Source organism: Aythya marila (genome assembly GCF_965140915.1).
Source record: "Aythya marila genome assembly, chromosome: 21".
NCBI classification, from domain to species: Eukaryota; Metazoa; Chordata; class Aves; order Anseriformes; family Anatidae; genus Aythya; species Aythya marila.
In genome coordinates this window covers 3,305,784-3,328,565 of record NC_139062.1, presented here as the reverse complement: position 1 = coordinate 3,328,565, position 22,782 = coordinate 3,305,784, and the positions used below count along the sequence as shown (strand labels likewise).

Sequence of the window (22,782 nt, the reverse complement as noted above, 5' to 3'; positions counted from 1 at the left end):
ACTGAAGAACTCCTAGTGAGAACCAGGACACTCCTGATTAAAATACATCTTACTCAGTCATCTTGTCCTTCTGAGCTCAGCTAGGTCGGTTTACTTAGCTAAAACCAGGTGTTTCTCTGGGCTAGAGCCCAAAGTCTGCTTCCAAGGCTTTGGCAGAAAAAAGTGGGAATACATTCAAATGGACTAGCTAATTGATCAGAAGTTAGTGCTACTTAAACTGCTTGAAGTGTTGAAATTACTTGAACAAATCTTATATTGAAAATACTTTTCAGTTGTTTATTAGTGTTGCTAGTTTTGTTTGGGCTTGTGGCTTTGTTTATTGTTTATTTAACATAAAACAGGACCACAGGCAGTGGTGTTTCCTGATGCCTAACTGCTTGGACGATTTCTTAGCTAAGAATAGGATCAAGCCATTCTTAGCTGGAAAAACCTTTTTCTGACTGCACTGCAGTTTGTCATGTCCAGTGTATTACCACCAATGTACAACTAGAATGAAGAGAGCATTGTATTTATAAAGTTTGCTTAGTGTCTTTCACACAGTGGCATAATAAAAGCACACTTATCTTAAACAGAACAAGCAATCACCTCTACAGCAAAAAGTCTTTTTTTATTAAAAATCAGCACACAGATCCTTTGGCCAATAATGGCATATGTGGAAAGACATAAATACCTATACAATATACTTACACAATTACCAAATGTTTTCATTGTCACAGACAGCTTCAGGTTTCTAGCAGTTTACTCCCTATATAAATGCTGAGCAAATAAACAGTGCCACACCCTACCCCCAAATGGCAAAGTTATGTAGCTGCAAAAAAAAAGTGCATTTTCATTCAATTGTTTAAAATATACTCGGCACAGTATCCCATGTTTATTCTGTTTCATAAAGGCACACTTATGTAGTATCCTTCAGCTTCACATAGCTTATAAGTGACAGACTGACACATTTCTGTGTTTTATGAGACATTACCTAAATAGTCTGTATTAGAAAGTTGTAACTGGCATATTATGTTGGCATAAAGCAGGTCCAGTTCCAGGGTAAAAGCATTTCTTGCACAGGTACGTGTAGCAACAGATCGGAGTCTTGCAGGCAGTGTGATCTAAATTAAATACAGAGCAGTATTTGGTGACAGTTTGTCAAGCATACAGCGATACCGAGAACATACTTCAACTCTGATGCTGGAGCTGAACAGAAATTAATAGAAATGCAAATCTTAATCACCTTCCCATGCTGCCGGGCTTTTAATAAAATCTACAAAGCTAACACTGAATAGAGATCCCTGCCCCCTAGAACACTACCGTTAACAGATATGGAATACAAATGCTCAAAATGAGGTATTTCAACTACAGAAAATCCACTGTTTGTCAAAAGTAGGACATGTAGGAGCTGTATTTGAGCTGACTTCACATGAACAAAGCGAGACATTCAGGAAAGAAAGTGTTCAGCTACAGGAATAGTATTATAAGTTTGGTTTTCCTTGTTTTTAAATTGAGATTTTATTTTTGTGGAATTTTCCAGTTAATTGGGATTAGCATCTATGCAATATATTTGCAGTATGGGTGTCTACTAAGAAAACTAAAACCATACACCAAAGAGACAAGAATCTCCCAAGTCTGCCACGTTGTTTTGTTTTGCAGCTAGAACAAAACATGAGCAACCTTAAAGAGAAAAGGGTATAATGAAGTTGTGTTAGACACGGATATCAGGTATATAAGAGGGGTGATATCAAGTATGTAAGAGTGGTCACCATCATTCCTCAGCTTCATCTTGCAAGTGTGCAGGCAGAGCACCTCGGCAGGCAAAGGGCTGTGCTGCTGTTGAGAGATGCACTGAGCCAGGTGCTTCTTCCTGACACCTGTGTAAGAAACAACTCAGGAGAATTTCAAAAGTGTTTGTATGCATCATGTTCTCCATGGGCCAAAGATCGAATGGAGATCCAGCGCTTCTCCTTCATTAAAAATTGACCCCTGTGGAAATTGTTGGGGGGCAGGTAAGGGGAGTCACAGCCAGCAATGTAAACACCTCCTGTGAACACGGAGACTGGTAGGAACGGATGAGCAGCACTCTCGCTAGGCTGAGAGACACGCAGCAGACTTTTCATCTGCACTTTGGATCCCAGTACTTTAAATAATGGCTCACATGCCAATAGATTCAAGCACTGCTTGATACGCAATTCTCATGGACGTTAAAGTACTTCCTTAAACAAATTTAAAATATGACACTTAACTACCTTTTCCTATACATAATACATTTTCAATATTTATAAATACTCACATTACAAGCATTTAATCACATATATACACACAATACTAGTTTACCCCAACTAACAAGTAGATATTTTTAAAAAGCAAAAACCAATTTAAATCTCCTGTAATCTTGCAAGTATGAAATCCTTGTTTCGGAATGATACACCTTGCTGAAAAGCACATCTGCCTATCTGCCAATACATGGACATGCATTAGAATGGACACATGCTAAAATAACTTATTTTCAGTACCGTAATTTGTTTTAGAATGAAGTCAAGGATTCAGGTTTTCAAAATGGAGAATTATCATCCTTGGCAAAAGACTCTTCTTAATCCTCAATAATTCAATCAAAAGAAGAGAAGAACAAAATAACATACTTGATTCCTTTGGTATGAACTACTAACTTGCTCATTTAGAAAGCAAAACTAGAGATACTGGCACCATTTTTTTTTTTCCATTTGTGCCTTCCTGCAGGTGAGAAGAGGCTCCTGCCAAGGCAGATGAGGGAATGGTAGAAGTTGTATGAAAGTGCAGTGTGCAACAAACAGTAAAACTGATCATTAAGAACATACGTCCAGGCATAAAAGTAAAATCTCTGGTTGTACTGGGAAAGATTTGTAGCTGACAAAGGGTATTGGCACTTAGTAGCTCTGTACTAATACTGGAAAAAAAAATCTGTGTATTAGAGTATCTGCCATGCAAGTGTTTGAATTACAGGCTCACCTAAAAGTTTGAGGGTAAATAAGATAATGAAATTGTATGAGTGATCTGTTCTACAGCCAAAAACATCCTGTCTGCATTTACTGTTCAATACCGTACCTGATGATGACAATTCTGTCAGCACTAGAATTACTTGTAGTGTAGACAGAACTGAAGGGAATAATCCCATTTACTGACATATCATTTGAGCAATTACTTAGACCTTCTGTAATATTCTTTGCTCTACTATGAGGTACTACTGGGGAAAAGGAGAGAATGTCACTGCTGGGAAATCACTCTCCTTAGAGTGCCATGCAGCTCTTAAAACAGGAGAAAAGGTTGTCTTTGAACACAAGACTTGTCTTAAATTTGGGGGGAGGGATGGGGGGGGTAAAATCACCCTTCCTTTAAATGATAATCAGGGTGACCTACTTCTCTCTTGACCACATATTGAGTTTACTTTCTTATCTGTGCTAGACATTTTTGGGCAATCTTGCTTGAATTTTAAATACTCTCCACCAATCGAATCCTGCTAATTTACATTTTAGAAAAGTAATCAAAATGTAAATCTGAAGCCTATGACATCTGACTGTGTAGTAGTCTATAGGATTATTTACTGTTGGGAGGAATGTTTCTTCACACACAATGTGTCTGGACAAAAAGCTAAGAACAACACCTATGCCTAACAACTGAAGGCTAGCTTTGTAGTGTAACTATTTGGCCAAAAATGATTTGCTCTTATCTGCCAAAAACCATAACTCATCCACCTTTTTAAATACAGACTTACTCTGTAGCTGCCAGATAATTTATGTACATGATGTCCTTAAAGCAACAGAAAGCTTAGAGAGAAGTTACAGTCTAACAATTCCATTCTTGTAAATCAGAGCACTCTCCAAAGACCTGACTTTCTCCCTCCCCTACTGTGAATATCTCATGCAAAATTGTTCTCTTTACTTCAATGCTTGTCAATAACCAGCCACCTGTTCCCACTGGCAACAGCAACTGATTTGCGGCCCCATTAGAATCTTCAAACCTTGCCAAACTGGCACTTGTTTCTTGCCAAGAAATAAATAGCAGATGTTAGTTTCACAATCTTACAGATAATGTGCAGGCCTGTCATGATCTTTAGCAAATATACGTTCGAATGTAAAAATCTTCCAGCAGCTTTTGATCCAAGTTAGTTACCCCCAATTTTCTGTATTATCCATATTTTGCAATCTATTATTTGCCTTCAATCCTGTAATACAAGCCTTTCCATGTTTTTGCCATTTCTGTTTTACAAACATTTTTACATCATGCCACATCAGTAGCTCTCGGAATTTCAGGGTTTCATTGATAGTGACATAATGAATCGTGCAAAATCTTTTCAATAATTTTTAAGCCCTAGTTACTGGGGTTCTCCGGTTCTCCCCACGTAATGGTAACCAAGCTCAGAGTCCATTAGCAATCTGCTTTTTATTTCCTCAGACTTTTCATGGGATGCCATCCTTCCTTTGGCAACACTGTGAAGGTGGCACTCCCCAGTCATACATGTAGGAAAGCCTGAGCTTAACCTCCTCCTTACAGAGCTTCCCTTCTTTAGCCAGGGTTTGGTGCTTTTCCAGCATGTCCTCGATGCTTTGCTTATGCGTTACTATGTACTTATTGTTGCAACCCCGTGACTTATACTCAGTGTCAAAACGAGGGTCGTGCACTCTCTTCACATCAATGGGAGCCAGCCAAACCCCCAGGGAGACATCTTCGCTCTGCCACATGTTCAGGTAGTCTCTACTGAGACGCAAATAGTGCACCAGGTCTGCAGAAAGCACATAACCACCACCCAGGGCATATGGTAGATAGTAGTCACAGAGCACCCAGGCGCTCTCTTTCCACTTGCCACCAGATTTCACTCGACCCCGGCCAGAAAAGAAGCCCCAGTAGAGGCGGCGCGGCTCCTTGGCTCTCAGCTCTTCCACGAGTACATCCAAGCGTACAAAGGTATCGTCGTCGGCCTTCAGGGCAAACTGGAAATCAAGGTGCAGATCCAGCCAGACGTACATGGCCAGGACTTTAGCAGTCAGGTTCTCGTAGGAATCCCGCAGCTCCGGCAGAAGCAGGAGGTCCTTGTGACGGCTTTGCTCCAGCTCCAGGCTACGAAGCTCCTCGGCCCCGAGCCCGCCAGTGCCGATGACGAAGCGGCTCCAGACGTCGTCGTGAGGAGGGCGGCCAGCTGCTGACAGCCACGTGCTGCGGATGATGCTGCGGCGCTCGGTGTACTTGGGCCCGCTGGTGATAAGCACGGCCAAAAACGCCGTCTCCTGAGGGGATGGCGGTGGTGGCGGCGGGGCTGCTGGCGGCTGTGCCCCCCTCACACCCCGAGGCGGCGGAGGCTGGTTGTGGGGGAGCCCCCGGGGGGCTGGCAGCGGCCGCAGCCCCTCAGAGGTGCACTTGGCCAGGTAGAGCAGGACCACGGCGAAGAGCGAGAGGCCGCCCAGGCCCAGGGCCGTCTTGTGGCGGCACAGCAGGCGCAGCAGCTTCATGGCGCTGGGGCGAGCAGACCCCGGCTGCAGCCCTCCTCCGTCCCCGTCTCTTGTCTGGGAGAGGACAGCTTTCCTCCGGGAGCCCTCAGCGCGCCTCGCCTGCCCTCGGAGGTGGCTTCATGGCTCCTTCCTGCCTCTTTATTATTATTATTTTTTTTGGCTTCTTCCCCTTCTCTCCTCCGGGGAGGAGCTGCCCCGGCCCTGCCTACCTGCTGAGCCCCCGGTGTGGGCAGCACCCTCCGCTCCGCTCCGCTCGCCGCCTGCCGTGTGGAGGCCGGGGCGGGAGGCGGAGCCGCGCCTACGCCGCCTCACGGCGCCCGGCGGCCGCCATCTTGCGACCGCCATCTTCCCGCGGACGCCATCTTGCGGCCGCCATCTTGCAGCAGGGCAGGCGAGGCCGGGGCGCCGCCATTTTGGGTGCGGGCACGGAGAGGCAGGAGGCGCTGAGGTGGTCAGGGCCGGGGCAGGCGGCGCCGGGAAGTCGGTACAAAAGGCATTGTTTTAACGCTTCCTGAACAAAAGGTGAACTACGAGAACAAAGCTAGGGGTGTTGCAGTGGCCAGGATAAAGCAGCTGGCAAGGAATTAGTGTTTAAAAAAAAATCATTCACGCTTGGAGGGGAAAATCTATTATTAATTACTAATTATTAATTAAGGGGAATAGAAGTGAATGAGGAGCTACGCTCGCTGCCCCACATTAATGTTCAGCAGCGGGGGGGGGCTTGGCTCTAAAGGGAAATGGCGGCGGGGGGGGCGAGGGTTTCTTCCTGCCCTACTCCAAGATGGCCGCTCCGCCTTCGCCACGCACGCCGTGCGCATGACGCACTTCCGCCGCGGCGCTCGTCCGGCCCGCTCGCCTCTCTCCGCCAGGGGCCGCGGGGTGGGAGCGGGCCCGGGGGGGGCCGCAGGGAGCTGGGGAGGGCCCCGAGGAGCCGGGCCGGGGCCGGAGGGAGCCAGGTCGGGAATGAGGAGCAACCGCAGCCCGCACAGGTACCGGGGCTGCGGGCTGGGCTCCGCGGGATGAGGGTGGTGAGGCCGCCGGGGGTCTCCCTACAGCCCCGGCCCAGTCGTGAGGGGACCTCGTGAGGTGTGGGGGGGTGCTCGGCGCCCTCCTGTCCCGCAGCTCTGTGGGGGTTTTGTGCTCCCCAACGCCGGGCCGGGGTTCTTCTGCCTTCCCCTGAGGCCTGGGAGCTTGGAGGTGGGGGAGGTTCGCCCCCCAGCAGCAAGCAGGTCGTGAAAAGGGGGCCCCGGTTGTGCTTTTCCTGCCCCCGTAGTGTTTTTCCAGCTGCTCCCTGTTCCCAGCTACCCTTAGAATCATAGAAGGGTTAGAAAGGACCTCTAAAATCATCCAGTCTTCATGCAGTGGAGTTGTCACCCCTCGGTCATTTCTCCCCCCAAACGGCTTTATGTCGTTCAGCCTTTCTAAAGGTTTGCTGTGCCTGTTTCTGTCGCTTGACAGTGGTAGGGGTGTTGCCACAGTCGGGCTGTGGCTCCCCACACAGACAGGTGGGTGGTTCGTGCTCTGAGCTGGCCCCTTGCTAAGTGCTTGGGTTTTAGGCCTCCGGTCACCACCTGTGCCAACGCCTAAAAATGGTTTTTAGAGCAGAGCTAGGCTGCTTACAGGATGTTACCTTCTAAAGTCTTCTAATAGAGGTTAAAGCTGTGCAAAGTAAAAAAAAAAAAAAAAAAAAAAGACAAGATCAATTTCTTGTTGTATACATTTTAATGTGAATTTTTATTCTTTCTCTGTGAATACCTGTGTTTACGTAGCTTCATCAGAATTTTAGGAGACTTTATTAATGATGTAACACTTTACAGTTCTGCATTTGTTTATGCTCTTCCCTTTCTGTTTGTAGGTCATTTAATCCATTCACAATAATCTAATTGGCCAGTATCTGGAGTAAAAAAGGAAAAAATGATGTCAAGACAGGCCTTCCTCTGCAGTTTGGGATCTCTGTATCTGTCCCTTCTGTTTGTGTTTCTTCTAATGGATGTTTATGCAAGGCCTGCAAACAACTCAGCCCTCAAAGAAAAGGCAGCTGACAGTAAAGATGAGAATGAGATCTTGCCCCCCGATCACTTGAACGGGGTCAAAATGGAGATGGATGGACATCTTAACAAAGAATTTCATCAGGAAGTTTTTCTGGGAAAAGAGATGGAAGAGTTTGAGGAAGATTCAGAACCCAGAAAAAACAGGAAGAAGCTCATGGCCATCTTTTCAAAGTAAGTTGTGCACGCTGCCAAGAAAAGTGCAGCCTTTTTCTGATCTTTGGAGTAAAATTAGTAAATTTTTTATTTCATACTAAAAAAAAAATGGTAATGGGGGAAGCATCGTTCTGTGGGTTGTGTGCTTGCCTTATTAAGATCGTAACATGCCTGTCTCAAGTATTTTTAGAAGCAAGAACATGTTGAGAGTTGCAGTCAGTATTCAGGATTGTCAGAAAAAGTAACGTTACTTTTTTTTCTAGTGTATTGGGTTTATGTGGCAAGGTTTTTGGTAGTGGGGGGCTGCAGGGGTGGTCTCTGTGGGCAGCTGCTGGGCTCTGCTCCGTGTCAGAGAGGAGCTGGCTGCAAAAGGGACCTGCTGCTGGCCAGAGATGAGCCATGAGCAACTGTTGTGCCTCTGGGAGAGCAGATTTACCCCAAGGTGAGTGCAGCAGGAGGTGCTCCAGGCATGCAGCAGCAGTTCCCCTGCGGCCTGTGGAGAGGCCCCTGGTGGAGCAGGCTGTCCCCCTGCACCCATGGGTCCCCCATGGAGCAGATCTCCACACTGCAGCCTGTGGAGGAGGTGGATGTGGCATGGAGGAGGCTGTGGCCCATGGAGAGCCCCCACAGGAGCAGTTTGGGAAGGATGGCATCCTGTGGGAGGGACCCCATGTGTCCTTATCTCAACCTCTGAGCCTTTTTTTTTTTTTCCAGCATATTTTCTTCTCCTCCCCACTTCTTTTGAGAAGAGGGGGAGTGAGAGAGCAGTTCTGGTGAAGTTCAACTGCCCAGCAGGGTGAAACCATAAACCACCACACCTAGGTTCCCACCTCAGTGAACCTGTGAACAGTGAAATCATGTTTGTAGTTTAGATTAGAATTAGTAGATTAGGGTTTCCTCACTGGTAGGATGCCTACGCAATTAACTGGAAAAGTAGGATTTTGTTCCATCACGAAGCTTTATTGTTTTGCTGTAAGTTTGGGGTCAGTTGCCATTCGAAGTTTCTTTTTTCTCATTTGGGCTTATATTCCCTTTGGATTTTGTTTTTATTTCTCTTGTGGCTTCTGCAAATTACTGCAGAGGAGAAAACACTGAAAAAGGTGCAGTGGGGAAGCCAAAAGGGGAAAAGAGACAGAGAGACAAAGGTGTAAGATGGCAATAAACAAACTAACAATTGCTTTCTGTTCATAAAACATTCTGCTGGGTGCTAAGTATTTAAAATTTGAGTGTCTGGAAATACACAGGGTTAAAAATAATTGTCTAACTGCGTATATCAAGAACTCAGAAGTTGATGTGAGAATAGAAAGGTTCAATTTTTTGTAGCATTTTTGAAAACTCCATATAGCTGTTTATTTGGTGTAAAAATATTTTAGGCATTAAAACTTTTCCTTTTATAAAACACTTGTGTTAGGAAAGGTTTGTGTCAGCTAACGCAATTTCAGTAGGTAATTAATTGGACGTCAGTAAACGTAACAGAAACCAAAACCAAGGTGTACTGGTAGACACTAGATGGCGGAGTTGGCTTTATTTGCATTTTTGCCATTGAGGATTAATTTGATGAGAACAGCTTCGCTTGCACTGGTGCTGTTACTGGTGGTGTGGGGACGTGCGTTTACGTGAGATGAAGTGAGAAGGCTTAGCAAAGCTTTTTTTTTTTTTTTTTGCTGACTTTTCATTAGCAGGGGAAAAGGTACCAATAATAACACAGATTTTTTTAATTTTTTTTTTGTATTTCTCTTGATTAAAGACAACTAAAGCCAACAGGACAACCAGAATGCCTTCTACATTTAGAGTACTATTACTTACTGCGTCGATATTCAGACCACTGACTTCACTGGTAGGATGCACAAGTAGCTCTTACGTGGGACTGAAGGAACAAGTGGCAGTTTACAATTCTGTTTCAGTTCCTGTAGTCACTCTGTACTGGCCTTAATTGTCTACCAAAGCAGTTTGTTGCGAGTTAATCCATCTAAATGTAAATATGAAGATTGTGGTGAGAAGATTACATTTTCTTTATTGCTGTATACATGTTCAGTGGAAACATTGATTTGGTGGTTAATCTATCTTGTGCACAATCACAAACTGTTCGTTGCTGCCTGTTTGTTATGAAAGAGGTTGATTTAGGCAGCTTAAAGCAATCGGATTAGAGATCAACTTCAGTCAGATATTTAAAATTGCATTCTATTAGATGATCCCATTAGAAAAGCCTAAATGCATTCCGAGGAGCTTGCTTGTTTCCTGGACATTCTCTTAAAGGCTGAGTGAAGAGAGAAATACTACGAGCTTCTGACAAAAGCTAGTATCTCACAGGTGTCCAGATGCTACGGAAGTATTTTCTTTCAAGGCATAAAAAAAGCCTGCACTGTTTTTTGTTAATGAAAGCTGAGGTTCTGTGGCGTGTCAGGATGCTATAAAGTACTCAGTTCAAAGCATAACCCCTTGTCTAAGGAGTTAGTGAAAATAAAGGTGAAACGTGGAGGAAAAGCTTCCTGAATGATGTTTTTCTAGCTCTTACGTGTGACTGAAAGAGCAAGTGGCGTTTCAGAATTCTGTATTTCAGTTTCTTTCGTTGCCCTTTACTGGCCTTGCTTGTCTGCTGAAAGTCAGTCCGTATTTCCACTTCATCCCGTGAAACTGGGGCATGGTGCAGAAATCCTGGGTGCATCTTTCTAGCCTTAGCCAAGGGTAAGTGGTCAGGTACCTTCGGGCAAAGCAAATCTGTGAGAAGGTGTGAAGTGACATGCTTCTCTTTCATCCGTATCCGAACTGGGATTTTTAAAAGGAGGGGGTTAAATTAGCTGTGCATCTATAGATGATTCTCTTCTGTGCTGTAGTTTGGCATGTGTAGGTGGGTGTTGATGGGAGGGAAGGAGGAGGAAGGATGTTGAAAGCAATTGACTGTAGTTATGGTGATGTTGATTTCACTAAATCGACGGCACTGGTACTAGAACTCAGTCTTGGTGAGGTTTAAGGGAAAGTTGTCTGGTAAATTGAGTCACGTCTCTTCTGTACTAAGTACTTCAATTCAGACTGATAGATTCATCAGTTCTGTTCAGTAATGTGACGTATGTGGCTTTCTGTCAGGATGTTTGTGGTGATTGAGTTCTCTTTGTGAGTTTGAGAGTTGAGTACCCTTCTAGGATTTGCATTTTGCTGATGTTTTCAGTGACTTACAGGCAGCCCTAGTTGTGGTTTAAGAACAAAAATCTTTGTGTTAGCCAAGTGCCTTACTGTGAATTTGTCGGATCAGAGCCTTAGCTACACCTTCAGTCAACTATACCATGCACAGATATTTTCTAATTTAATTTTCCTTGTTTAAAATTAATGGATTTATCCTTTTGCTAAAGCAAAACTCCTTCTGAAACCCACAATGCCTCTAAGTATAGCTCTCTTGAAATTCACAGCTGTGACATTTTGCTTGTGTTCATAGCGCACATACAGAACAGATCTTGCCAAAACCATATCCCTCTTCCCCATGCCCCCTTTCTTAGTTTCAGGTTCATCTCACAGCTTAACAGAGCTCTCATTTCTACTGGTCTGCCTCCCATCTGTGATGGAAAGATGGTGCTAATGCCGGCTGATGTTGGACAATAAGCAGGTAGAATAAAAAAGGGGAGAAAGGGATGTTTTAAGCTTTCTTGTTCTGGAATCTCCAGGATAGATCTTGGATTTATGTTGTTCAGTTAAGAGAGAGTAATGTGAGTACTTTGATTTATATTTTCCTAATGCATACAATCAAAAACTCATCCGATAACTTCTGTGTATCTCCTATGATTTAAGTAATGCCTTGCTTTGAATTCTGGTTTTAAAAATTATTTTCTGTATCTGCTTTTCTTGAATGAATCAGAAACCAACTCTGAAGTTGTAAGTACTCAGTGATCAAGGAAATCTTTTATCTGTAGTCCTTTAGGTAAGAACACTGCCACCTTACAGGCGCGCGCACAGTACATCAAGCAACATTGCAGTGTTGTCATTCAGGTACCTGAAAACATGAATCTGAAAAATCCGAGTGGCCAGCTGTTTATTGGTAACACTTTCAGGCCTTTTGAAAGATGGCCACAGAAGTCTGATTTTTAGTGGCTTGTGGTTGAGAAACAGGGTTGAAATGTTTAAAAGCTGTTCTTCCAGGCTTAACATCTATCTTCAATACAGCCATTATCACAGGGCTTTTGTTAAGGAAAGTTTTACAATTATCCTATCAAGTGGAATACTCACAACACCTTAGGGTAAGAAACAAGTCACCATTTAGCCTGTGAATAGATAATAATAAAAAATAGTTTGAATAGTCACAGATATGTTAACCTTTAATTTAGAATTATTAGAATCTGTTATTTCTGATACACATATTACTGAAATATATTAAGATTAATGGTAGTTATCACACTGTATAAACTATTTGGGATGCAGTTTATCTGTTATTTTCTTTGGGAAGAGACAGATGAACAAGGTAAGTTTCCTTATGTAGTCTTCATTTCTGAATTGAGAGTTGTGCTAACAGTAGTCCCTGCTGTATAGGGACTTTTTCTGTCAAGTCAGGAAATAGTATGCTACAGACCTAAGTCTCTACCAATTAGAGATGGCACGCTCTAGCTGAGAACTGGATAATGCTAGAAAAAGTACAATCAATATTATTTTTGGAGCTGCAGTATCATGATGTGTTGAAGTTGTCACAAAACTTCTCGACACAGATTACTGAGGAAGATTTGAGCAAAGTTATCTGTGCTGATAATCTTGCTTGGATTCAGATTGTTTTAGCGTAAATCATTTCTTGCCAGTTCTTGTTCTTTGGCAATTTTTTAAGGACTCCATAAGAACATACTAATATTTACTAATATCTTTGGAGTGCGCAGGCATGTCTGCTTCAGAGAAGTGGTTTCCATCAGCTTGATATTGAATTGGTTCTCCATGAATTAGTGGCATTTGGTTGTTTGGCAACACAATTATCTAAGCTCTTCATTATAAGTGGAAATGTTTTCAGTAGCCTGTTCTGAGTGAGATGGTTACCTGAGGAAACATGGACAGTCTTTTTTTTATTCCCTTAGATGTAAGCTTGCTACAGGACCATACCTCATATTTCACACGACTGTAAATGCTCCTCTCAAAGGCAGCAGTGCTGTTTGTGGGCACTGAATAGATTTTACCTCGCCGTAAGGGATGGCTGTTTGTTCTTGAAAATCTGAGTCACTGGAGACTTCTTGTGAACTATGGTAGCAGAACACAGGTGTACATTCATGACCTAGAGGAGCAATGAATGGGATGTTTGTTACCTCCTTTGTTACAATGCGATTTAAATGGAAAGTACAGTTTGGGAGTAGTCAGTTTGATAGCTTACATCTAAAGAAATTAGAATGTAAAATGTTGACGGGAGGAAAAAGGCTTTTGTTTTCTCCTTTTTGGTAGTACCTACTGCATTTCAAAACCCCCATCTATTTACCTGCTAAGTGCAAGGTGGCAGGAGTGGAATGTGACCGTTTTACTGGTCTTGCTGTTGTTTACTGAGAAGTTGTTAACGCTGAGTCAGTGCATGCATATATATGTAGAAAGATGTGGTTACAGTTTTTTAAAAACACCAGCACTGCACTTATAGTTCTGTATTTTAGACGATCAAACGCTAGGGTTGTTATTTGTCTTCAGCTTTTAACATTTAGCTGACATTTAAATGCAAATCACATTTAATAACTTGACTTTCAATGACAACACTTCAGTAGTGCTAAGACTGATTCAAACAGATAAAGTCAGGTTGTTTTTTTAAATTGAACAAGAATGCTTGGTGGTGTGTTTTTAAATATAATCTTGCCTATTACATGTTACTGCTGTCTTTTCATTTTTAAATCTTGTTGTATCTTTAGTAAATATATGTTAAAAAACTCTTAGGGTGGCAGGTTATTACTATTTTTTGTTGTTTGTATTTTTTCAATTGTGACTTTTATATTCTTTATATGAAATAAGCATTAATGGAAATGCTTGTTTGGCAGTCTGTCTGTCTTGATAAAGCAGTATTGGTAGTAGGTGTGAATGAGAGCAGTGGAGATTGGACATCTGCTGACAATTTAGCCAGTGAGACAAAGTATAAAAGTGTTTCCCAACAAGTATGTAAGCGTAGCTCAAAAGCACTGTGTGCAGGCATATATTTTGATAAAACATAGCCTAGTCACTGTAAAAATAATGGGAACAACTAAATGTGCTCTTTTAAGAATTAAAATCTATCACCTGTAGTGTATTACCAGAGATCAAGGGATCGTAGAGGAAGCTTGATTTCCGCTCCCCTCCCTTGCTTACAAGTAATAGTATTAAGTAGTTTGAAAGTCCTTGCGCTGAGGATATTCACCTTATATTTTCATTGTTTTTGATGTTTGCAACAATTGTAATGTGAGCTAGGCATACACAGAGAGGCAGCTTATCAGTAAACATCAGAGATCTTGAAAAATCAAGGGAAAAACGTAAATTGAGAGGGACTTACTGGTTTGGGAGAATGTTAGGGAAGAAATTTGTCCAAGTAGTGACAGTCAGCTGCAGCTGGCCGTTGACAGTTCTGACCCATTAGGAAGTGAGCTAGTATGCAATGAGCAATGTCTTTGTAGTTTTCTCTACTTTAAAAATGTGTTCATGAATAGAATACCAAAATGAGTTAACTTACAGCAAAGTGAAGTAGGGCTGAATGTTTTTGAACTAGGTAGTTACCTCGATGTTCCTGATTTGAGACAGATGGGTGTGAAAAACAAGGAAACTTTCTACCATGCATGCTTAAGTCCAGAGTCTATACAGTCATCTGTGTTTAATTATGAAACCATTTGTTAACTTGCTGCTTGTTTATAGTTCAAAGACTCTACAACTTCTCAGACGTGCTTATAAATATACTACTTTTTAAAGCCACCTAGGTTTGTTATTGTTGAATGATTTGTTTAGAATCTACAAATGCTCCCCCAAATCAAACAAACAAAAAACCATCCTTGTCTTCTATTCCTCCATAGGGTGGATATAAATAATGATAAAAAGATAGGTGCTAAAGAGATGCAGCGCTGGATCATGGAAAAGACGGATGAACATTTCCAGGAAGCTGTGGAGGAGAATAAAATGCATTTCCGGGCTGTGGACCCTGATGGTGATGGTAAGACAGAATGTTTCCTCCATCTCCTGATGACATCCAATTCAGCTGCTAGCTGGCAAACTGACAGACTGCTTGTTTGATGTGCTGTGCTAAAATCCTAGTTGCTTTGGACTGCATGTAATCCTTCACCTCTCAAGGGTTTTGATCCGTACAGAAGACAATAGAGCAAAGAAGTAATGTGTTTGTCAACACCGTAGTTCTCTGACTGCGATCTTATTTCTCTTGAATTCACAGGAAATCCTAATTGGCTCTGCCAGGGATGAGGTGAGGATCGTGACATAAATAGGTTATTTTCACAAGGCTTATCTGCTATAAGGAAACATGAAAGTGAATTGGGTGACAGCTGTCATGTTGCCGTTCATAAAGCTTAGTGTAGTGGTTATAGTGCTGAACCAAAAGACTTTAGCACGTGCCATTTTAAGAGATGAGACCAAAAGTTTACCATTTAACTATAATGTTGTGTCTGAGGTAAGGTTCTCTCTTACAGGCCATGTGTCCTGGGATGAATACAAAATCAAATTCTTGGCAAGTAAGGGATTTAATGAAAAAGAGATTGCAGAGAAGATCAGAAACAACGAAGAGCTGAAAATAGATGAAGAAAGTAAGTGGAGACAGTTGTTGGTGAATTATGTTTTTCTTTTACTTTCCTAAATTCTGAATATTAAAACTGTTCTTAATGCGAGATGAATGTTTTAGCTGTTCTGCTGCCTCTATGCAAATATAGAACGTGTAAGTCATAAGACAGAAATACTCAATTTTAACTCAATTCTGCAGTTCCAACACTCTGGATAGAGGTATTTATACTAAAAATCTTCATTCCCTTTTTGTTACTCTGACTTGTGTTTAATGCTCTGCTAAGATGTGTTAACCTATGTTATCTGTGGCCCATTCTCTTGTTAACTGGGGTACCAGGTCCCCGGTTGCTCTGAATGAGAGGAAGCTGGGTGTACTTGATTTCTGAGATTGAGGAGGGGTGTGTGTACTATCAAACCGTGTTGTGGTTAAATAGGTGTGTGCTCAGGCACTGCGAAGAATGCTAGAGAATAGCAGGTTGCCTAACAATTGTTTCGTGTTTCATCTAAGTTCTCTATTGAGAGAATCTTTAGGTTAGTGAGATTAATCATTTCTTCCTTATTACTTTTGAAACTTTCATTTAAATTTGACTTGTTATGAACACGGTAACGCTTAACAGAGTAATCTTCCCCCCATTACCCATCTAAAAGTACTTAGGCTTACTGTTAAGTAGAACATGAAGCCTTAGTCTTTCCTTGCAGGAATTAGTCATTTAAAAATGGGTTATGTTATATTTTCCATTCATCAAAAAGCAACTACAATGCAAATGGGCCTTTTGAATTTTATGGCGGGGAAAACACCTGTGCAGCATGTTTTATGGCTGTGTGGTTAACTACAGTTTACAGGAATGCTCATCAGATAAAAGATTTGCTGAATAAGGAAAGCATGTGCATAACTCCTCTACCTAGGTAACAAGCCTTGTTTGGGAAAACCAAATGAGTTATCTACCGCTTCCTGAGGATGACAGGCAAAACTCATTTTCATACGCCACTGTTGTGCAAAAGCTTTTTGGTTTTTGTTTAATTGGCTGCATAATAGAAAATAACTGAACGTGTGGAATGTAAGACGTTCTGAGTTTTAGGGAGAAGCAGGTAATGTTCTCTAGCATGCTACAGTTTGAAAGCCAAGCCAAAACTTGGGGACACAACTTTATATTTACCTTAGGCAGATAACCCAGTTTTGAACTGATGACTGATACTTGAGCTTTGTTTAGGACTAAAAAGAAAAGCAGCAAAAGGGAGGCTGTCTTTTGTTTTATAATATTTGGGATTGGCTACACCATGATTTGATTATTCTAACTGGTGTTTTAAAGAATTAAAACATTCACAAATGTACCTTCAGGTTCATATTAAGACTCAGAAGGATTTCTTTATTCTTCACCAAAAAAAGAAAAACATTCAATGAAGACTTAAATCTTAATTGCAGCTACAATTTCAAAAATTGAGGTACAGCCATTGCTGCTGCTTTTTCTTATGCAACCAAAAGCATGCTGGAGATATTCAAGACACTTCATTGTGCAATGACTGTAGTCTTTCAGAGCGTTTTTAAAATTTGTGAAATGCAAATACTTCATATTCATGTTTAGTAGTGTATTTTGCAGATGGGGTGTGCCACAGACTTGTATTTTTCTTCCAGTTTGTCATTTAGAAAATGCCTACACCAGAAAAAGAATGCTCTGTACAGGTATTTTTTTCCTGTTTGGTTATGTTCAGGACCACTGGTTGCATGTCCTGTTCATGCTGTGTGTTGTAGGGTGGTTTTTCAACAAGTCAGTGGCATAGTTTTAGCGGAAACTCATCTTCAAATTATGATTCTCGGTTGAGCTTAGGAAAAAACTCACTTAGAAAGTGCTTGTTGACATGATGTAAGATGAAATAGGTGGAAATGTAAAGTGATTTCTGCTGCTGCTGTTTGTTCATACGTGTGCTTAGACTTCCATTTCTTTTTTGTAGCACAAATATTTCTTTATCATAGTAACAATTAAAACATGTATGGTTTAGGTCTGTATCGAAATGCAATCAGTTTTCGGGACAGACAAGATAACTAAAAGGAGTAATAAGTATTCATATCCTGAAGTGACTGGAAACTAAAATACATTTCTTGGTGTGTACTTAACGTTTCCGAGTTTTCTTTTGTAGCACTACCTTCTTATGTCTCTCATAGTTGCAAAAATTCAATTTTTCAGGCTGAAATACTGGATGCTGCTTCTGAGCCAAAGGATATAGGCTTTCTGGGGGGGAGATTATTTTGGATTCTGAGCCTTTGACAGGGTAAAAGAAAAAAGGAGGAGCAAGGACAGTGCAGAAGTCCTCTTACAGTGTCCCTAGTCACTTCTTACATTGAAATTTTGATCCAGGTGTAGCTAAATATTTTCATCTCCTAATTTCAGCTCAGTGATTTGGTTAAAGGATCTTTCCTAGTGTTGCAGCACTAACTTTTCCAAACTAATTGTGTTTTGTTTCCCTTTAGCACCCTCTTTCCCTAGAAGGTTAACTGTATAATAACTGGTTCTTAGGTCATCCTTGTTTAAACAATTGACTAGGGGTAGGTATATTTTTAAAACTGTCCACCTTAAACATAACGGTTTTAATCTTAAATTTCTAGCACAGGAAGTTTTAGATAACCTGAAGGATCGGTGGTACCAAGCTGACAACCCACCTCCTGATATGTTGTTGAATGAAGAAGAATTCTTGTCCTTTCTTCACCCAGAGCATAGTAGGGGAATGCTGAAGTTCATGGTCAAAGAAATCATCCGAGATCTGGGTATGCCATTTTAAAAGATGTTTTCTTCAGAGTTGTTTACTTGCAAACTGTTTTGTTGGGTGAATGTGAGATTATTGTACTGCCGTGGCTCTATCTGAAATTCTGGCATGTCTTGTTTGCTGTTTTACACATTCCAATATGACGTGTTAAGAAAAACATGCTGTTAGCACAAATATTGGTATATCAATGAGGTTGTCTGTGCGTTGTTCAAGACTAAATTTAGTCTGTTAAGGAACAGCACAGCATTATATGTTATGAAGGTATTCTGAGTACTTCTTACAGAGCTGATCAGCTGCCCCAGCTTCACACTCAAGTGCTGCTGCATCATAGGGTCTCTTAGCAATAGTAGAAAAGGGTTGAATATTAAAATACTCTAAAATATATTTATATGAATGTTTAATGAGGCACTAATTGCTTTGTACTTCTGCAGTGTAGCAACCATGTAAGAATTGACATACACTTAGGAAAACGGAAATCGTTGAGGTTTCTAAGAAAAAAATATTTTTTTAAATATTCCTGAGTACTGTCAACAAATGTTTTTTTTTTTCCTGGTGAGTGAATAGTTATGCATATTTGGAACTGCTAGAACACCTCAAAAAAAAAAAAAAAAAAAAAAAAGAAAAAAGTGAACTTCAACTTTGCTAGTAGTTGGCTTAATAAATATGAAGAGTTTCCAGTGATGTTTAAGTGTTGTGTGCACAGACAAAACAATTCCAGTGCACGGTCGTTTATGAATATTAATTTACTTGATATGCTGATATAAGAAGAGACTGCACACAGCTGTCAGAAACTTTCAGTTGCAGCAGATACAGGGTGGAAAAAAATAACACAGCAACATCAATAAAATAAATGCCCAGCCTGTCAGCTGGTGTATCTTTCAGGCCCAGTAGACAACTCTGACGTGAAGGAATATCTCATTTTTATGGACATTAAGCAAATACTTTTCAGTTTCCATGTACTTCTGTTGTAGATCAAGACGGAGATAAGAAGCTTACCCTTTCAGAGTTCATTTCATTGCCTGTTGGTACTGTAGAGAACCAGCAAGCTCAAGACATTGATGATGATTGGGTAAAAGACAGAAGAAAGGAGTTTGAGGAGGTCATTGATGCAAACCATGATGGTATTGTCACAATGGAGGAGCTGGAGGTGAGTCTCCATCAAACAGTTCGAGTTCTTGAAGTCAATAGGTGGTTTTTAAATACAAGACTGAGACCGCTTTAGAGATTATGAAGCTCAGAAATATTTGAATGAACAGTACAGGATGTGTGTACTGTTTTGGATTATAGTATTGTGCATCAGTGCTTGGAGTAGGCTGTTGTACTGCTCTTTCTCGGAGAAGGGGGAGTTTTCCTAGCGTAGCTATTATTCTTAGGTATGCTGTTAGGGTTTTTTGTCACACAGACACTTGCATGGATATGTAGTGCATGAAAGCAAGTCAGTGCACCTAATGAAATTTGTGGTGAATGGGACAATGAGTCATACTTCCACGTACAAAACAAGTAATTGGCAAACTGTGTATTCATTTAAAAAAAAAAAAAGTCAAACAGGCAAAATGAACAAACCTTGGGGCCCCAGTAGCTTAGAAAATAGCAGAGAGCTCTATCTTTCCGAGTGTTTTTTGTAACTTTTTTTTAAGTGTGGTTTGTAGATTGTACCCTTTTCAGGCTTTTGTTTGCGGAAGGAAGGATTTAATGCTTAATTTTTGAGACTTCAACCTGGGTAGTTTAAAATGGAACAAGAAAGTTATCAATTGAATATCCTCCAAAAAGGTTATGTCCAAAAACAATAAATGTAGGAGATACAGAAAGACACTGTACTGATTTTAATTCTGAATTTATATTTCTTCACAAATTACTGGATTTGATGGTGGGTTTATTTTGCAACCAAAATGTCAAAAATGTTTGTGGGTACTGGCATGAACTGAGAAAATTTGTATTTCTTAGAATGGACAAGGAAGCAGTGAATGGAAAAATAGCCAGGAGGTGAATGTAAGTCTGAAACAAAGATGTTCTAATGCTCTTTTTTATGACTTACATTTGCTTTAGGGTGTTTTATGTTGTTCTCACAATTGTTGAAGTTTTTGTTGAAGTTTACAAGAAGCCAAGGTTGATAATCCTGGTGTGTGGAAATGTTTTCTTGGTTACTGAAAATGACTGATTTTCTTGTCCTAGGAATATATGGATCCTATGAATGAATACAATGCCCTAAATGAAGCAAAGCAAATGATAGCAGTAGCAGATGAAAATCAAAACCACCACTTAGAGCTGGAGGAGATCCTAAAATACAGTGAATACTTCACAGGCAGCAAACTTATGGACTATGCACGTAACGTCCATGAGGAGTTCTGACCCTGCTCGCTTTTCCAGAGTTCTGAAGCACTTTCCTGCTTTCAAAATAAAAATAAAGGAACAAAAACCAACACTCACAAACGGACAGAAAATTTCCTTGCTGCTATCTGTGTTATATGCGTACAGTGTGTTGTACTAGACTAAAAAAAAAAACTTCCGTCCATATAGAAGATCTACAGCTTTGCCTTCAGTATGTTTCAAAAGAAAAAAAGTTGATTAAATAATGAGGCAGGTACTGGACTATGTTGGTTCACCCTGTTTTGTACAGTTAATCCAGCTGAAGTTTCAGCTGCTTTTTGCTAATTGTATTTGGTGGAGGTATCTTAAATATTTAACTTTTCTTGTTGCCCTCATAGCTGCTGATCCATGGAAATCACAAGTAACACTGAAAGATGTTGGCTTTTGTAAAGGGGATTGAGGTTCAGATACGTGTGTTCTGGCCCCATGAGGATATCCATACATAGACTGATTGGAAATACTTTTGTTTTGCTCAACAAATTTTACATTTGTATTTTGTTTATGGTCATATTCATTTCAGAATGTTTTAGTTACGAAAATCAGTAAATTGGATCAGGTTGCTGCTGCCTGGACTGTTCTTGCTGTGTGTGTTGTTTTTTCCAGTCATGCTTAGTTCTTCTACTGTCCCACTGCTTTGTGTAGTCAATATACATTTAATGGCTTGTGTTCAGTATCAGTGGGTTCCTTGGTTTTTGTCATTGTTTGTCTCAGGAATTCAGTTCTTACTGGATTTTACTTCGCTTAACACTGTAATTAACTTGCTATATCCAATAAGTGCTGTTCTCTTACCTATCTCCAGTAACTGTTACATGTATTTAAGAGTCAGGAGAAAAAAGATGATAGTCATGTTCCTGAGATTCCTAATTCAGCTGTGATAATTTGGCTAATCTTTCATTTTTATTCGTAAGGCATCTCAACCCAGCTATGCGTTGCTGGGAAAATAATACAAGTTCTCCTTCCATCATTGAACGTTTTTTAAGAGCTGTGGGGAAGAACTTATTTTAAATACTACAGAGAAACTCGTCCACATCTACTTTAAAAAGAAAGCTGGTGACAGGATTTGTAACTGCACTGTGAATGTGGAAGACTTGAGACTGCTTAGGTCTTAAAAAAGGAAAAAAAAAAAAAAAATAAGATTTCACAATGAGACAATGGGGAAGGTTTCTCTGTAGACTTCAGATGCTGCACAGAACAATGGGGTTCACCTAGATGTATGATTCCTACTTAACTACAGTTTACTGTTGAAACTGGTATAGTTACTTGTTTCTGTGCAGATTTTCTTTCAAAAAATTCTTCATTGATGCTGAATGGTAAGGCAGGGGGAAATACAGGCTTCGCTTTTTGAATTGCCTTTGTTAGAGCAACGTGCAGTCAGCATTTGAGAAGCTTTTTGATCAGTCTATTTTTGGGTAGTATCTGAAAGCATCAAGCAACGCAAAGGTCATATTCACTGTCTAAACAGAAAAAAAAAAAAACTTTTTTTCTCTAGTTCTGTCTTTACTGTAATAACCCCTCTTTTTGAGGGCTTGCCTGAAAAATCCAAGATAGATATTATGTTTGATTAAATTTATTCTCTTAATATAATGTAAATATAAGTATGGCTGTCTTTCGGTTCCAGTATTCACTTTGACTTTTTACTTTTTTGTTGTTAAATGGCTTGTATCAGAGTCTTTTGATATACATATAAATAATTTTCTTTGTGCTTTGGAAATGTTGCTGATTTTAGGTTTCTTAGTGAATGGGGAAAGAAATCGAACTCTTCAGATGAAAGACATCAAAATATGATTTGAAAGAAGTGTAAGAAATGGCTAAATTCAGGTGATAATCTTGTGTTGAAAGGAGCTTACGGAGACTGACCTAGGAAGTCGGACACGTTGGTCAGTCCCCGCTGTCTTCCACATGTACTTGATTGCAGAGTCTGGGGAAGTTCAGAACCAAATCTGTCCAAAAATGTTCAATAAAAGCAGGACAAGGTCTTATTTTAGACCCATAGCATGGCTCAGCTCACCACTCTGAAACTTTTCCTGCTGCCACTGAGTCCCCGTGGCAATGTCAAACTGCCTGGGAGAGGCTAACTGGCATTGCCAAAAACCCAGCCGAGGGCTGTAGTAAATGCCAGGGAGAGAGCACTGTGGTTATGCCATGTTTTATTTACTTGCATAATACTGGCCACATAAAGGACTGGCAAAACCAAGCCTGGTAATGCTTGAGGATGCTCTACGTAAAAGTTGAACTGAAAGTTTGTGCACTGACTGCTTTCATTAACGAGTATTTCATTTGTATTAAAGCATCCTTAAAAAAAA

The 22,782-nt window shown here is 40.8% G+C and overlaps 2 protein-coding genes across 3 annotated transcripts; one reads left to right on the top strand and one right to left on the bottom strand.

The window, feature by feature from the left end:
* Window positions 1-629: 629 nt before the first annotated feature.
* On the bottom strand, window positions 630-5,859 carry B3GALT6 (beta-1,3-galactosyltransferase 6). The gene has a single exon (XM_082776791.1). The coding sequence runs from the start codon at window positions 5,463-5,465 to the stop codon at window positions 4,419-4,421; it is 1,047 nt and encodes a 348-aa protein (XP_082632917.1). The 5' UTR covers window positions 5,466-5,859; the 3' UTR covers window positions 630-4,418.
* A 60-nt stretch (window positions 5,860-5,919) lies between these two features.
* On the top strand, window positions 5,920-21,056 carry SDF4 (stromal cell derived factor 4). Of its 2 annotated transcripts, none has more exons than XM_082776790.1 (7): window positions 5,920-5,987; window positions 7,321-7,687; window positions 14,641-14,777; window positions 15,265-15,378; window positions 17,955-18,113; window positions 19,084-19,259; window positions 20,285-21,056. In XM_082776790.1, the coding sequence occupies exons 2-7, from the start codon at window positions 7,380-7,382 to the stop codon at window positions 20,459-20,461; spliced, it is 1,071 nt and encodes a 356-aa protein (XP_082632916.1). In that variant the 5' UTR covers window positions 5,920-5,987; window positions 7,321-7,379; the 3' UTR covers window positions 20,462-21,056. The 2 variants fall into 2 exon arrangements, with proteins under 2 accessions (XP_082632916.1, XP_082632915.1); XM_082776789.1 differs by lacking the exon at window positions 5,920-5,987 and adding an exon at window positions 6,318-6,454.
* Window positions 21,057-22,782: the final 1,726 nt, after the last annotated feature.